This window comes from Scyliorhinus torazame, chromosome 4, assembly GCF_047496885.1.
Source record: "Scyliorhinus torazame isolate Kashiwa2021f chromosome 4, sScyTor2.1, whole genome shotgun sequence".
Taxonomy (NCBI): Eukaryota; Metazoa; Chordata; class Chondrichthyes; order Carcharhiniformes; family Scyliorhinidae; genus Scyliorhinus; species Scyliorhinus torazame.
The window spans coordinates 356,454,522-356,469,282 of NC_092710.1; the positions used below are offsets into that span (position 1 = coordinate 356,454,522).

The 14,761-nt window shown below is 58.0% G+C and overlaps 1 protein-coding gene across 1 annotated transcript in view; it reads right to left on the minus strand.

Annotated features, from left to right (window-relative positions):
• LOC140411514 (calpain-2 catalytic subunit-like) overlaps nt 1-14,761 on the minus strand; it is a 244,484-nt gene that overhangs the window by 98,496 nt on the left and 131,227 nt on the right. The window contains exon 10 of the mRNA XM_072500600.1: nt 5,939-5,950. Coding sequence (XP_072356701.1) covers nt 5,939-5,950 — 12 coding nt within the window. The remainder of the gene's footprint in view (nt 1-5,938; nt 5,951-14,761) is intronic.

A 14,761-nucleotide genomic window follows, 5' to 3' on the forward strand; every position in this document is an offset into this window, starting at 1 on the left:
GGGGGCAGCGAGTGTGTGGGCACTCAGAGGGTCAGGGTGCCGCTCCGGGGAGAGGGCAGCGAGTGTGCGGGCACTCGGAGGGTCAGGGTGCCGCTCCGGGGGCAGCGAGTGTGTGGGCACTCGGAGGGTCACGGGGCAGCTCCGGGGAGAGGGAAGCGAGTGTGTGGGCACTCGGAGGGTCAGGGTGCAGCTCCGGGGGCAGCGAGTGTGTGGGCACTCGGAGGGTCAGGGTGCAGCTCCGGGGGCAGCGAGTGTGTGGGCACTCGGAGGGTCAGGGTGCCGCTCCGGGGGCAGCGAGTGTGTGGGCACACGGAGGGTCAGGGTGCAGCTCCGGGGAGAGGGCAGCGAGTGTGTGGGCACTCGGAGGGTCAGGGTGCCGCTCCGGGGAGAGGGCAGCGAGTGTGCGGGCACTCGGAGGGTCAGGGTGCCGCTCCGGGGAGAGGGCAGCGAGTGTGTGGGCACTCGGAGGGTCAGGGTGCCGCTCCGGGGAGAGGGCAGCGAGTGTGTGGGCACTCGGAGGGTCAGGGTGCCGCTCCGGGGAGAGGGCAGCGTGTGTGCGGGCACTCGGAGGGTCAGGGTGTCGCTCCGGGGGCAGCGAGTGTGTGGGCACTCGGAGGGTCTGGGTGCAGCTCCGGGGAGAGGGGAGCGAGTGTGCGGGCACTCGGAGGGTCAGGGTGCCGCTCCGGGGAGAGGGCAGCGAGTGTGTGGGCAGTCGGAGGGTCAGGGTGCCGCTCCGGGGGCAGCGAGTGTGTGGGCACTCGGAGGGTCAGGGTGCCGCTCCGGGGAGAGGGCAGCGAGTGTGTGGGCACTCGGAGGGTCAGGGTGCCGCTCCGGGGAGAGGGCAGCGAGTGTGTGGGCACTCGGAGGGTCAGGGTGCCGCTCCGGTGAGAGGGCAGCGAGTGTGTGGGCACTCGGAGGGTCAGGGTGCCGCTCCGGGGAGAGGGCAGCGAGTGTGGGGGCACTCGGAGGGTCACAGTGCCGCTCCGGGGGCAGCGAGTGTGGGGGCACTCGGAGGGTCAGGGTGCCGCTCCGGGGAGAGGGCAGCGAGTGTGTGGGCACTCGGAGGGTCAGGGTGCCGCTCCGGGAGCAGCGAGTGTGTGGGCACTCGGAGGGTCAGGGTGCCGCTCCGGGGGCAGCGAGTGTGTAGGCACTCAGAGGGTCAGGGTGCCGTTCCGGGGAGAGGGCAGCGAGTGTGTGGGCACTCGGAGGGTCAGGGTGCAGCTCCGGGGAGAGGGCAGCGAGTGTGCGGGCACTCGGAGGGTCAGGGTGCCGCTCCGGGGGCAGCGAGTGTGTGGGCACTCGGAGGGTCACGGGGCAGCTCCGGGGAGAGGGAAGCGAGTGTGTGGGCACTCGGAGGGTCAGGGTGCAGCTCCGGGGGCAGCGAGTGTGTGGGCACTCGGAGGGTCAGGGTGCAGCTCCGGGGGCAGCGAGTGTGTGGGCACTCGGAGGGTCAGGGTGCCGCTCCGGGGGCAGCGAGTGTGTGGGCACTCGGAGGGTCAGGGTGCAGCTCCGGGGAGAGGGCAGCGAGTGTGTGGGCACTCGGAGGGTCAGGGTGCCGCTCCGGGGAGAGGGCAGCGAGTGTGTGGGCACTCGGATGGTCAGGGTGCCGCTCCGGGGGCAGCGAGTGTGTGGGCACTCGGAGGGTCAGGGTGCCGCTCCGGGGAGAGGGCAGCGAGTGTGTGGGCACTCGGAGGGTCAGGGTGCCGCTCCGGGGAGAGGGCAGCGAGTGTGTGGGCACTCGGAGGGTCAGGGTGCCGCTCCGCCTGGGGGAGTCGCGCCTGGGGGAGTCGCGCCTGGGGGAGTCGCGCCTGGGGGAGACGCGCACGAGGGAGACGCGCACGAGGGAGACGCGCACGAGGGAGACGCGCACGAGGGAGACGCGCACGAGGGAGACGCGCCCGAGGGAGACGCGCCCGAGGGAGACGCACCCGAGGGAGACGCACCCGAGGGAGACGCACCCGAGGGAGACGCACTCGAGGGAGACGCACTCGAGGGAGACGCACTCGAGGGAGACGCACCCGAGGGAGACGCACCCGAGGGAGACGCACTCGAGGGAGACGCACTCGAGGGAGACGCACCCGAGGGAGACGCACTCGAGGGAGACGCACTCGAGGGAGACGCACCCGAGGGAGACGCACTCGAGGGAGACGCACTCGAGGGAGACGCTCTCGAGGGAGTGCTGTCCGGGTCATCGGCACAGTGAGGTAGCAGTGGTAACCACCGTGCTGTCCGGGTCCCAGGTGCCATGCTGCCCCACGGTTCGCCATGACCATGGATTGATCATCCAACTCAATGGCCTAATCCCCCCATATCCTTTGGTCCCCTTCAACTCAGAGCAATATCGAACTGCTTCTTGTAAATATAGCGGGTGGGATTTCGCGATCAGAAATCCCCGCCTGAGGCGAATGGACCGTTACCTGGTGACCGTCCCGTCCCTGACGATCTTGAAAATGAAATGAAATGAAATGAAAATTGCTTATTGTCACAAGTCGGCTTCAATGAAGTTACTGTGAAAAGCCCCTAGTCGCCACATTCCGGCGCCTGTTCGGGGAGGCTGGTACGGGAATTGAACCGTGCTGCTGGACTGCCTTCAATGCCAGCAATTTAGCCCAGTGCTAAACCAGCCGCTTGCTTCCTGTGGTAATGAATTCCACAGGCTCAGCACTCTGTGTGTGAAGAAATGTCTCCTCATCTCTGTCCCAAATGGTCTCCCCCGTATCCTCAGACTGTGACCCCTGGTTCTGGACACACCCACCGCCAGGAACATCCTTCCTGTATCGACCCTGTCCAGTCCCCCCCCCACCATCGGGAACATCCTTCCTGCATCGACCCTGTCCAGTCCCCCCCCACCATCGGGAACATCCTTCCTGCATCGACCCTGTCCAGTCCCCCCCCCACCATCGGGAACATCCTTCCTGCATCGACCCTGTCCAGTCCTGTTAGAATTTTATAGTCTCTATGTGATCCCCCCTCATTCTACTGAGCTCCAGCGAGAACAATCCCAACCGAGTCAATCTCTCCTCGTACGTCAGTCCCGCCATCCCTGGAATCAGTCTGGTAAACCTTCGCTGCTCTCCCTCGAGAGCAACAACATCCTTCCTCAGAGAAGGAGACCAAAACTACCCACAATACTCCAGGTGTGGCCTCACTAGGGCCCTGTATAATTGCAGCAACACATCCCTGCTTCTATACTCGAAACCTCTCGCAATGAAGGCCAACATACCATTAGCCTTCTTTACCGCCTGCTGCACCTGCAGCTTACCTTCAGCGACTGGGGCACAAGGACACCCAGGTCCCGCTGCACACTCCCCTCTCCCAATTTACAACCATTCGGGTAGTAATCTGCCTTCCTGTTTTTGCTTCCAATTTATCCAAATTAAACTGCATCTGCCAATCACTTGCCCACTCCCTCAGCCTGTCTGAATCACACTGAGGGATCTCTGTGTCCTCCTCACAGCTCCCCTCCCATCCAACTTGGTGTCATCTGCAAATTTGGACACATTACATTTCATCCCCTCATCTAAATCATGAATATATATTGCGAATAGCTGCGAGGCACTGGCTAAGGACCTACTTTCTCAAACGTGCTCCTCACCTCATCTGAGGTGCAGCACTCCCTCAGTATTGACCCTCTGACAGTGCAGCACTCCCTCAGTACTGACCCTCTGACAGTGCAGCACTCCCTCAGTACTGACCCTCTGACTGTGCGGCACTCCCTCAGTATTGACCCTCTGACAGTGCAGCACTCCCTCAGTACTGACCCTCTGACAGTGCGGCACACCCTCAGTACTGACCCTCTCACAGTGCAGCACTCCCTCAGTACTGACCCTCTGACAGTGCAGCACTCCCTCAGTACTGACCCTCTGACAGTGCAGCACTCCCTCAGTACTGACCCTCTGACAGTGCAGCACTCCCTCAGTATTGACCCTCTGACAGTGCAGCACTCCCTCAGTACTGACCCTCTGACAATGCGGCACACCCTCAGTACTGACCCTCTCACAGTGCAGCACTCCCTCAGTACTGACCCTCTGACAGTGCAGCACTCCCTCAGTACTGACCCTCTGACAGTGCAGCACTCCCTCAGTACTGACCCTCTGACAGTGCAGCACTCCCTCAGTACTGACCCTCTGACAGTGCAGCACTCCCTCAGTACTGACCCTCTGACAGTGCGGCACTCCCTCAGTACTGACCCTCTGACAGTGCAGCACTCCCTCAGTACTGACCCTCTGACAGTGCGGCACTCCCTCAGTACTGACCCTCTGACAGTGCGGCACTTCCTCAGTACTGACCCTCTGACAGTGCGGCACTCCCTCAGTACTGACCCTCTGACAGTGCAGCTCTCCCTCAGTACTGACCCTCTGACAGTGCGGCACTCCCTCAGTACTGACCCTCTGGCACTCCCTCAGTACTGACCCTCTGGCAGTGCGGCACTCCCTCAGTACTGACCCTCTGACAGTGCGGCACTCCCTCAGTACTGACCCTCTGACAGTGCGGCACTCCCTCAGTACTGACCCTCTGACAGTGCGGCGCTCCCTCAGTACTGACCCTCTGACAGTGCGGCACTCCCTCAGTACTGACCCTCTGACAGTGCAGCACTCCCTCAGTACTGACCCTCTGACAGTGCGGCACTCCCTCAGTACTGACCCTCTGACAGTGCGGCACTCCCTCAGTACTGACCCTCTGACAGTGCAGCAGTCCCTCAGTACTGACCCTCTGACAGTGCGGCTCTCCCTCAGTACTGACCCTCTGACAGTGCGGCACTCCCTCAGTACTGTTCCTCTGACAGTGCGGCACTCCCTCAGTACTGACCCTCTGACAGTGCGGCACTCCCTCAGTACTGACCCTCTGACAGTGCGGCACTCCCTCAGTACTGACCGTCTGACAGTGCGGCTCTCCCTCAGTACTGACCCTCTGACAGTGCGGCACTCCCTCAGTACTGACCGTCTGACAGTGCGGCGCTCCCTCAGTACTGACTCTCTGACAGTGCGGCACTCCCTCAGTACTGACTCTCTGACAGTGCGGCACTCCCTCAGTACTGACCCTCTGACAGTGCGGCACTCCCTCAGTACTGACCCTCTGACAGTGCGGCACTCCCTCAGTACTGTCCCTCTGACAGGGCAGCACTCCCTCAGTACTGACCCTCTGACAGTGCGGTACTCCCTCAGTACTGACCCTCTGACAGTGCGGCGCTCACTCAGTACTGACCCTCTGACAGTGCGGCACTCCCTCATTACTGACCCTCTGACAGTGCGGCACTCCCTCAGTACTGACCCTCTGACAGTGCGGCACTTCCTCAGTACTGACCCTCTGACAGTGCGGCACTCCCTCAGTACTGACCCTCTGACAGTGCGGCACTCCCTCAGTACTGACCCTCTGACAGTGCAGCTCTCCCTCAGTACTGACCCTCTGACAGTGCGGCGCTCCCTCAGTACTGATTCTCTGACAGTGCAGCACTCCCTCAGTACTGACCCTCTGACAGTGCAGCGCTCCTACAATACTGACACTCTGACAGTGCGGCACTCCCTCAGTACTGACACTCTGACAGTGCGGCACTCCCTCAGTACTGACCCTCTGACAGTGCAGCGCTCCCTCAGTACTGACCCTCTGACAGTGCGGTGCTCCCCCAGTACTGACCCTCTGACAGTGCGGCACTCCCTCAGTACTGACCCTCTGACAGTGCGGCACTCCCTCAGTACTGACCCTCTGACAGTGCGGCACTCCCTCAGTACTGACCCCCTGACAGTGCAGCACTCCCTCAGTACTGACCCTCTGACAGTGCAGCGCTCCCTCAGTACTGACCCTCTGACAGTGCGGTGCTCCCCCAATATTTACCCAGCGATCACTGAACATTTCCAAACCCCAGCCCAGTGGATCGGACCAGCCGGTCACGTCACTTCTCAAACCTCACCACCATGAAAGTGGAGGTCTCCATACGTACCTCATCTGGAACCTAAAGAGCGAAAAGAGAGGCACAAACATTAAATGTGCGGAATGTTGGCAAGAACACAACACAAAATTTCCTACAGTAAAAACCGTCAGCAAAATACTGCCTGATACAGGGCTATGGGGAGAGAGTGTGGCAGTGAGATTGATACAGGGCTATGGGGAGAGAGTGGGGCAGTGGGATTGATACAGGGCTATGGGGAGAGAGCGGGGCAGTGGGATTGATACAGGGCTATGGGGTGAGCGCGGGGCAGTGGGATTGATACAGGGCTATGGGGAGAGAGTGGAGCAGTGGGATTGATACAGGGCTATGGGGAGAGAGTGGGGCAGTGGGATTGATACAGGGCTATGGGGAGAGAGTGGGGCAGTGGGATTGATAAAGGGCTATCGGCAGAGAGTGGGTCAGTGGGATTGAGACAGGGCTATGGGGAGAGAGTGGGGCAGTGGGATTGATACAGGGCTATGGGGAGAGAGTGGGGCAGTGGGATTGATACAGGGCTATGGGGAGAGAGCGGGGCAGTGGGATTGATACAGGGCTATGGGGAGTGAGCGGGGCAGTGGGATTGATACAGGGCTATGGGGAGAGAGCGGGGCAGTGGGATTGATACAGGGCTATGGGGAGAGAGTGGGGCAGTGGGATTGATACAGGGCTATGGGGAGTGAGCGGGGCAGTGGGATTGATGCAGGGCTATGGGGAGAGAGCGAGGCAGTGGGATTGATACAGGGCTATGGGGAGAGAGTGGGGCAGTGGGATTGATACAGGGCTATGGGGAGAGAGTGGGGCAGTGGGATTGATACAGGGCTATGGGGAGTGAGCGGGGCAGTGGGATTGATACAGGGCTATGGGGAGAGAGCGGGGCAGTGGGACTGATACAGGGCTATGGGGACAGAGCGGGGCAGTGGGATTGATACAGGGCTATGGGGAGAGAGTGGGGCAGTGGGATTGATATAGGGCTACGGGGTGAGAGTGGGGCAGTGGGATTGATACAGGGCTATGGGGAGAGAGTGGGGCAGTAGGATTGATACAGGGCTGTGGGGAGAGTGGGGCAGTGGGATTGAAACAGGGCTATGGGGAGAGGGTGGGGCAGTGGGATTGATACAGGGCTATGGGGAGAGAGTGGGGCAGTGGGATTGAAACAGGGCTATGGGGAGAGAGCGGGGCAGTGGGATTGATACAGGGCTATGGGGAGAGAGTGGAGCAGTGGGATTGATACAGGGCTATGGGGAGAGAGTGGGGCAGTGGGATTGATACAGGGCTATGGGGAGAGAGTGGGGCAGTGGGATTGATACAGGGCTATGGGGTGAGGGTGTGGCAGTGGGATTGATACAGGGCTATGGGGAGAGGGTGTGGCAGTGGGATTGATACAGGGCTATGGGGAGAGAGTGGGGCAGTGGGATTTGTTTGGGGATTGATACATGGCTATGGGGAGAGAGCGAGGCAGTGGGATTAGTTTGGCAATTGATACTGGGCTATTGGGAGAGAGCGGGGCAGTGGGATTGATACAGGGCTATGGGGAGAGAGCAGGGCAGTGGGATTACTTTGTGGATTGATACAGGGCTATGGGGAGAGAGCGGGGCAGTGGGATTGATACAGGGCGATGGGGAGAGAGCGAGGCAGTGGGATTGATACAGGGCTATGGGGAGAGAGTGGGGCAGTGGGATTGATACAGGGCTGTTGGGAGAGAGCAGGGCAGTGGGATTTGTTTGGGGATTGATACAGGGCTATGGAGAGAGAGCGGGGCTGTGGGATTACTTTGTGGATTGATACAGGGCTGTTGGGAGAGACCTGGGCAGTGGGATTACGTTGTGGATTCATACAGGGCTATGGGGAGATAGTGGGGCAGTGGGATTAGTTTGGGGATTGATACAGGGCTATGGGAGAGTGAGGCAGTCGGATTAGCTTGGGGATTGATACAGGGCTATGGGGAGAGAGTGGGGCAGTTGGGATAGTTTGGGATTGATACAGGGCTATGAGGAGAGAGTGGGACAGTGGGATTAGTTTGGGGATTGATACCCGGCTATGGGGAGAGAGCGAGGCAGTGGGATTAGTTTGGCAATTGATACAGGGCTATTGGGGAGAGAGCGATGCAATGGGATTTGTTTAGGGATTGATACAGGGCTATGAGGAGAGAGTGGGGCAGTGGGATTAGTTTGGGGATTGATACAGGGCTATGGGCAGAGAGTGGGGCAGTGGGATTAGTTTGGGGATTGATACAGGGCTATGGGGAGAGAGTGGGGCAGTGGAATTAGTTTGGGATTGATACAGGGCTATGGGCAGAGAGTGGGGCCGTGGGATTAGTTGGGGATTGATACAGGGCAATGGGGAGAGAGCGGGGCAGTAGGATTAGTTTGGGGATTGATACAGGGCTATGGGGAGAGAGTGGGGCAGTGGGAATAGTTTGGGATTGATACAGGGCTATGGGGAGAGAGTGGGGCAGTGGGATTAGTTTGGGGATTGATACAGGGTTATGGGGAGAGAGCGGGGCAGTGGGATTAGTTTGGGGATTGATACAGGGCTATGGGAGAGAGCGGGGCAGTGGAATTAGTTTGAGGATTGATACAGGGCTATGGGGAGAGAGCGGGGCAGTGGGATTACTTTGTGGATTGATACAGGGCTGTTGGGAGAGAGCTGGGCAGTGGGATTACTTTGTGGATTGATACAGGGCTATGGGGAGAGAGCGGGGCAGTGGGATTAGTTTGGGGATTGATACAGGGCTATGGGGAGAGAGCAGGGCAGTGGGATTGATACAGGGCTATTGGGAGAGAGCGGGGCAGTGGGATTGATACAGGGCTATGGGGAGAGAGCGGGGCAGTGGGATTACTTTGTGGATTGATACAGGGCTGTTGGGAGAGAGCTGGGCAGTGGGATTACTTTGTGGATTGATACAGGGCTGTTGGGAGAGAGTGGGGCAGTGGGATTTGTTTGGGGATTGATACAGGGCTATGGGGAGAGAGCGGGGCAGTGGGATTACTTTGTGGATTGATACAGGGCTATGGGGAGAGAGGGGCAGTGGGATTAGTTTGTGGATTGATACAGGGCTATGGGAGAGTGAGGCAGTCGGGTTAGCTTGGGGATTGATACAGGGCTATGGGGAGAGAGCGGGGCAGTGGGATTACTTTGTGGATTGATACAGGGCTGTTGGGAGAGAGCGGGGCAGTGGGATTGGTTTGGGGATTGATACAGTGCTATGGGGAGAGTGCGGGGCAGTGGGATTACTTTGTGGATTGATACAGGGCTATGGGGAGAGAGTGGGGCAGTGGGATTAGTTTGGGATTGATACAGGGCTATGGGGAGAGAGCGGGGCAGTGGGATTACTTTGTGGATTGATACAGGGCTGTTGGGAGAGAGCTGGGCAGTGGGATTACGTTGTGGATTGATACAGGGCTATGGGGAGATAGTGGGGCAGTGGGATTAGTTTGGGGATTGATACAGGGCTATGGGAGAGTGAGGCAGTCGGATTAGTTTGGGGATTGATACAGGGCTATGGGGAGAGAGTGGGGCAGTTGGGATAGTTTGGGATAGATACAGGGCTATGAGGAGAGAGTGGGACAGTGGGATTAGTTTGGGGATTGATACCCGGCTATGGGGAGAGAGCGAGGCAGTGGGATTAGTTTGGCAATTGATACTGGGCTATTGGGGAGAGAGCGATGCAATGGGATTTGTTTAGGGATTGATACAGGGCTATGAGGAGAGAGTGGGGCAGTGGGATTAGTTTGGACATTGATACAGGGCGATGGGGAGAGAGTGGGGCAGTGGGATTAGTTTGGGGATTGATACAGGGCTATGGGGAGAGAGTGGGGCAGTGGGAATAGTTTGGGATTGGTACAGGGCTATGGGGAGAGAGTGGGGCAGTGGAATTAGTTTGGGATTGATACAGGGCTATGGGCAGAGAGTGGGGCAGTGGGATTAGTTGGGGATTGATACAGGGCAATGGGGAGAGAGCGGGGCAGTAGGATTAGTTTGGGGATTGATACAGGGCTATGGGGAGAGAGCGGGGCAGTGGGATTAGTTTGGGGATTGATACAGGGCTATGGGAGAGAGCGGGGCAGTGGAATTAGTTTGAGGATTGATACAGGGCAATGGGGAGAGAGTGGGGCAGTGGGATTGATACAGGGCTATGGGGAGAGAGTGGGGCAGTGGGATTGATACAGGGCTATGGGAGAGAGCGGGGCAGTGGAATTAGTTTGAGGATTGATACAGGGCAATGGGGAGAGAGTGGGGCAGTGGGATTGATACAGGGCTATGGGGAGAGAGTGGGGCAGTGGGATTGATACAGGGCTATGGGGAGAGAGCAGGACAGTGGGATTAGTTTGGGATTGATACAGGTCTATGGGGAGAGAGCGGGGCAGTGGGATTAGTTTCGGGATTGATACAGGGCTATGGGAGAGAGTGGGGCAGTGGGATTAGTTTGAGGATTGATACAGGGCTATGGGGAGAGAGCGGGGCAGTGGGATTAATTTGAGGATTGATACAAGGCTATAGGAGAGAGTGGGGCAGTGGGATTAGTTTGGGGATTGATACAGGACTATGGGGAGAGAGTGGGGCAGTGGGATTAGTTTGGGGATTGTTAGAGGGCTGTGGGAGAGGGTGGGGCAGTGGGATTAGTTTGGGGATTGATACAGGCCTATGGGGAGAGAGTGGGGCAGTGGGATTGATACAGGGCGATGGGGAGAGGGAGTGGCAGTGGGATTGATACAGGGCTATGGGGTGAGCGTGGGGCAGTGGGATTGATACAGGGCGATAGGGAGAGAGTGAGGCAGTGGGATTGATACAGGGCTATGGGGAGAGAGTGGGGCAGTGGGATTGATACAGGGCTATGGGGAGAGGGTGTGGCAGTGGGATTGATACAGGGCGATGGAGTGTGAGCGGGGCAATGGGATTGATACAGGGCTATGGGGAGAGTGTGGGGCAGTGGGATTGATACAGGACTATGGAGAGTGAGCGGGGCAGTGGGATTGATACAGGGCTATGGGGAGAGAGCTGGGCAGTGGGATTAATACAGGGCTATGGGGAGAGAGTGGGGCAGTGGGATTGATACAGGGCTATGAGGAGAGAGTGGGGCAGTGGGATTGATACAGGGCTATGGGGAGAGAGCAGGGCAGTGGGATTGATACAGGGCTATAGGGTGAGAGTGGAGTAGTGGGATTGATACAGAGCTATGGGGAGAGAGTGGGGCAGTGGGATTGATACAGGGCTATGGGGAGAGAGCGGGGCAGTGGGATTGATACAGGGCTATGGGGAGAGAGTGAGGCAGTGGGATTGATACAGGGCTATGGGGAGAGAGAGTGGGTCAGTGGGATTGATACAGGGCTATGGGGAGAGAGTGGGGCAGTGGGTTTGATACAGGGCTATGGGGAGAGGGTGTGGCAGTGGGATTGATACAGGGCTATGAGGAGAGAGTGGGGCAGTGGGATTGATACAGGGCTATGGGGAGAGAGCAGGGCAGTGGGATTGATACAGGGCTATAGGGTGAGAGTAGAGTAGTGGGATTGATACAGGGCTATGGGGAGAGAGTGGGGCAGTGGAATTGATACAGGGCTATGGGGAGAGAGTGGGGCAGTGGGATTGATACAGGGCTATGGGAGAGAGTGGGTCAGTGGGATTGATACAGGGCTATGGGGAGAGAGTGGGGCAGTTTGAGCGATACAGGGCTATGGGGAGAGACTGGGGCAGTGGGATTGATACAGGGCTATGGGGAGAGAGTGGGGCAGTGGGATTGATACAGGGCTATGGGGAGAGAGTGGGGCAGTGGGATTGATACAGGGCTATGGGGAGAGAGTGGGGCCCTGGGATTGATACAGGGCTATGGGGAGAGAGCAGGGCAGTGGGATTGATACAGGGCTATGGGGAGAGAGTGGGGCAGTGGGATTGATACAGGTCTATGGGGAGAGAGCGGGGCAGTGGGATTGATACAGGGCTATGGGGAGGGAGTGGGTCAGTGGGATTGATACAGGGCTATGGGGAGAGAGTGGGGCAGTGGGATTGATACAGGGCTATGGGGTGAGAGTGGGGCAGTGGGATTGATACAGGGCTATGGGAGAGAGCGGGACAGTGGGATTGATAAAGGGCTATGGGGAGAGAGTGGGGCAGTGGGATTGACACAGAGCTATGGGGAGAGAGTGTGGCAGTGGGATTGATACAGGGCTTTGGGGAGAGAGTGGAGCAGTGGGATTGATACAGGGCTATGGGGATAGAGCGGGGCAGTGGGATTGATACAGGGCTATGGGAGAGAGTGGGTCAGTGGGCTTGATACAGGGCTATGGGGAGAGAGCGGGGCAGTTTGAGCGATAGAGGGCTATGGGGAGAGACTGGGGCAGTGGGATTCATACAGGGCTATGGGGAGAGAGTGGGGCAGTGGGATTGATACAGGGCTATGGGGAGAGAGTGGGGCAGTGGGATTGATACAGGGCTATGGGGAGAGAGTGGGGCAGTGGGATTGATACAGGGCTATGGGGAGAGAGTGGGGCAGTGGGATTGATACAGGGCTATGGGGAGAGAGTGGGGCAGTGGGATTGATACAGTGTATGGGGAGAGAGCAGGGCAGTGGGATTGATACAGGGCTATGGGGAGAGAGAGTGGGGCAGTGGGATTGATACAGGGCTATGGGGAGAGAGCGGGGCAGTGGGATTGATACAGGCCTATGGATAGAGAGCGGAACAGTGGGATTGATAAAGGGCTATGGGGAGAGAGTGGGGCTGTGGGATTGATACAGGGCTATGGGGAGGGAGTGGGGCAGTGGGATTGATACAGGGCTATGGGGAGAGAGTGGGGCAGTGGGATTGATACAGGGCTATGGGGTGAGAGTGGGGCAGTGGGATTGGTACAGGCCTATGGATAGAGAGCAGAACAGTGGGATTGATAAAGGGCTATGGGGAGAGAGTGGGGCAGTGGGATTGATACAGGGCTATGGGGAGAGTGTGTGGCAGTGGGATTGATACAGGGCTTTTGGGAGAGAGTGGAGCAGTGGGATTGATACAGAGCTATGAGGAGAGAGTGGGGCAGTGGGGTTGATACAGGGCTATGGGGAGAGAATGGGGCAGTGGGATTGATACGACTATGGGGAGAAAATGGGGCAGTGGGATTGATACAGGGCTATGGGGTGAGAGCGGGACAGTGGGATTGATACAGGGCTATGGGGAGCGAGTGGGGCAGTGGGATTGATACAGGGCAATGGGGAGAGAGTGTGGCATTGGGATTGATACAGGGCTTTGGGGAGAGAGTGTGGCAGTGGGATTGATACAGGGCTATGGGGAGAGAGCGGGGCAGTGGGACTGATACAGGGCTGTGGGGAGAGAGTGGAGCAGTGGGATTGATACAGGTCTATGAGGAGAGAGTGGGGCAGTGGGGTTGATACACGGCTATGGGGAGAGAATGGGGCAGTGGGATTGATACGACTATGGGGAGAAAATGGAGCAGTGGGATTGATACAGGGCTATGGGGAGAGAGTGGGGCAGTGGGATTTGTTTGGGGATTGATACAGGGCTATGGGGAGAGAGCGGGGCAGTGGGATTTCTTTGTGGATTGATACAGGGCTATGGGGAGAGAGTGGGGCAGTGGGATTTGTTTGGGGATTGATACATGGCTATGGGGAGAGAGCGAGGCAGTGGGATTAGTTTGGCAATTGATACTGGGCTATTGGGAGAGAGCGGGGCAGTGGGATTGGTTTGGGAATTGATACAGTGCTATGGGGAGTGAGTGGGGCAGTGGGATTTGTTTGGGGATTGATACATGGCTATGGGGAGAGAGCGAGGCAGTGGGATTAGTTTGGCAATTGATACTGGGCTATTGGGAGAGAGCGGGGCAGTGGGATTGGTTTGGGAATTGATACAGTGCTATGGGGAGAGAGCGGGGCAGTGGGATTAGTTTGTGGATTGATACAGGGCTATGGGGAGAGAGCGGGGCAGTGGGATTGGTTTGGGAATTGATACAGGGCTATGGGGAGAGAGCGGGTCAGTGGGATTGATACAGGGCTATGGGGAGAGAGTGGGGCAGTGGGATTGATACAGGGCTATGGGGAGAGAGCGAGGCAGTGGGATTGATACAGGGCTATGGGGAGAGAACGGGGCAGTGGGATTGATACAGTGCTATGGGGAGAGAGCGGGGCAGTGGGATTAGTTTGTGGATTGATACAGGGCTATGGGGAGATAGTGGGGCAGTGGGATTAGTTTGGGGATTGATACAGGGCTATGGGGAGAGAGCGGGGCTGTGGCATTAGTTTTTTGATTGATACAGGGCTGTTGGGAGAGAGCGGGGCAGTGGGATTACTTTGTGGATTGATACAGGGCTGTTGGGAGAGAGCTGGGCAGTGGGATTACGTTGTGGATTGATACAGGGCTATGGGGAGAGAGCGGGGCTGTGGGATTACTTTGTGGATTGATACAGGGCTATGGGGAGAGAGCGGGGCTGTGGCATTAGTTTTTTGATTGATACAGGGCTATGGGGAGAGAGCGGGGCAGTGGGATTACTTTGTGGATTGATACAGGGCTATGGGAGAGTGAGGCAGTCGGATTAGCTTGGGGATTGATACAGGGCTATGGGGAGAGAGCGGGGCTGTGGGATTAGTTTGGGGATTGATACAGGGCTATGGGGAGAGAGTGGGGCTGTGGGATTAGTTTGGGGATTGATACAGGGCTGTTGGGAGAGACCTGGGCAGTGGGATTACGTTGTGGATTCATACAGGGCTATGGGGAGAGAGCGGGGCAGTGGGATTAGTTTGGGGATTGATACAGGGCTATGGGGAGAGAGCGGGGCAGTGGGATTACTTTGTGGATTGATACAGGGCTATGGGAGAGTGAGGCAGTCGGATTAGCTTGGGGA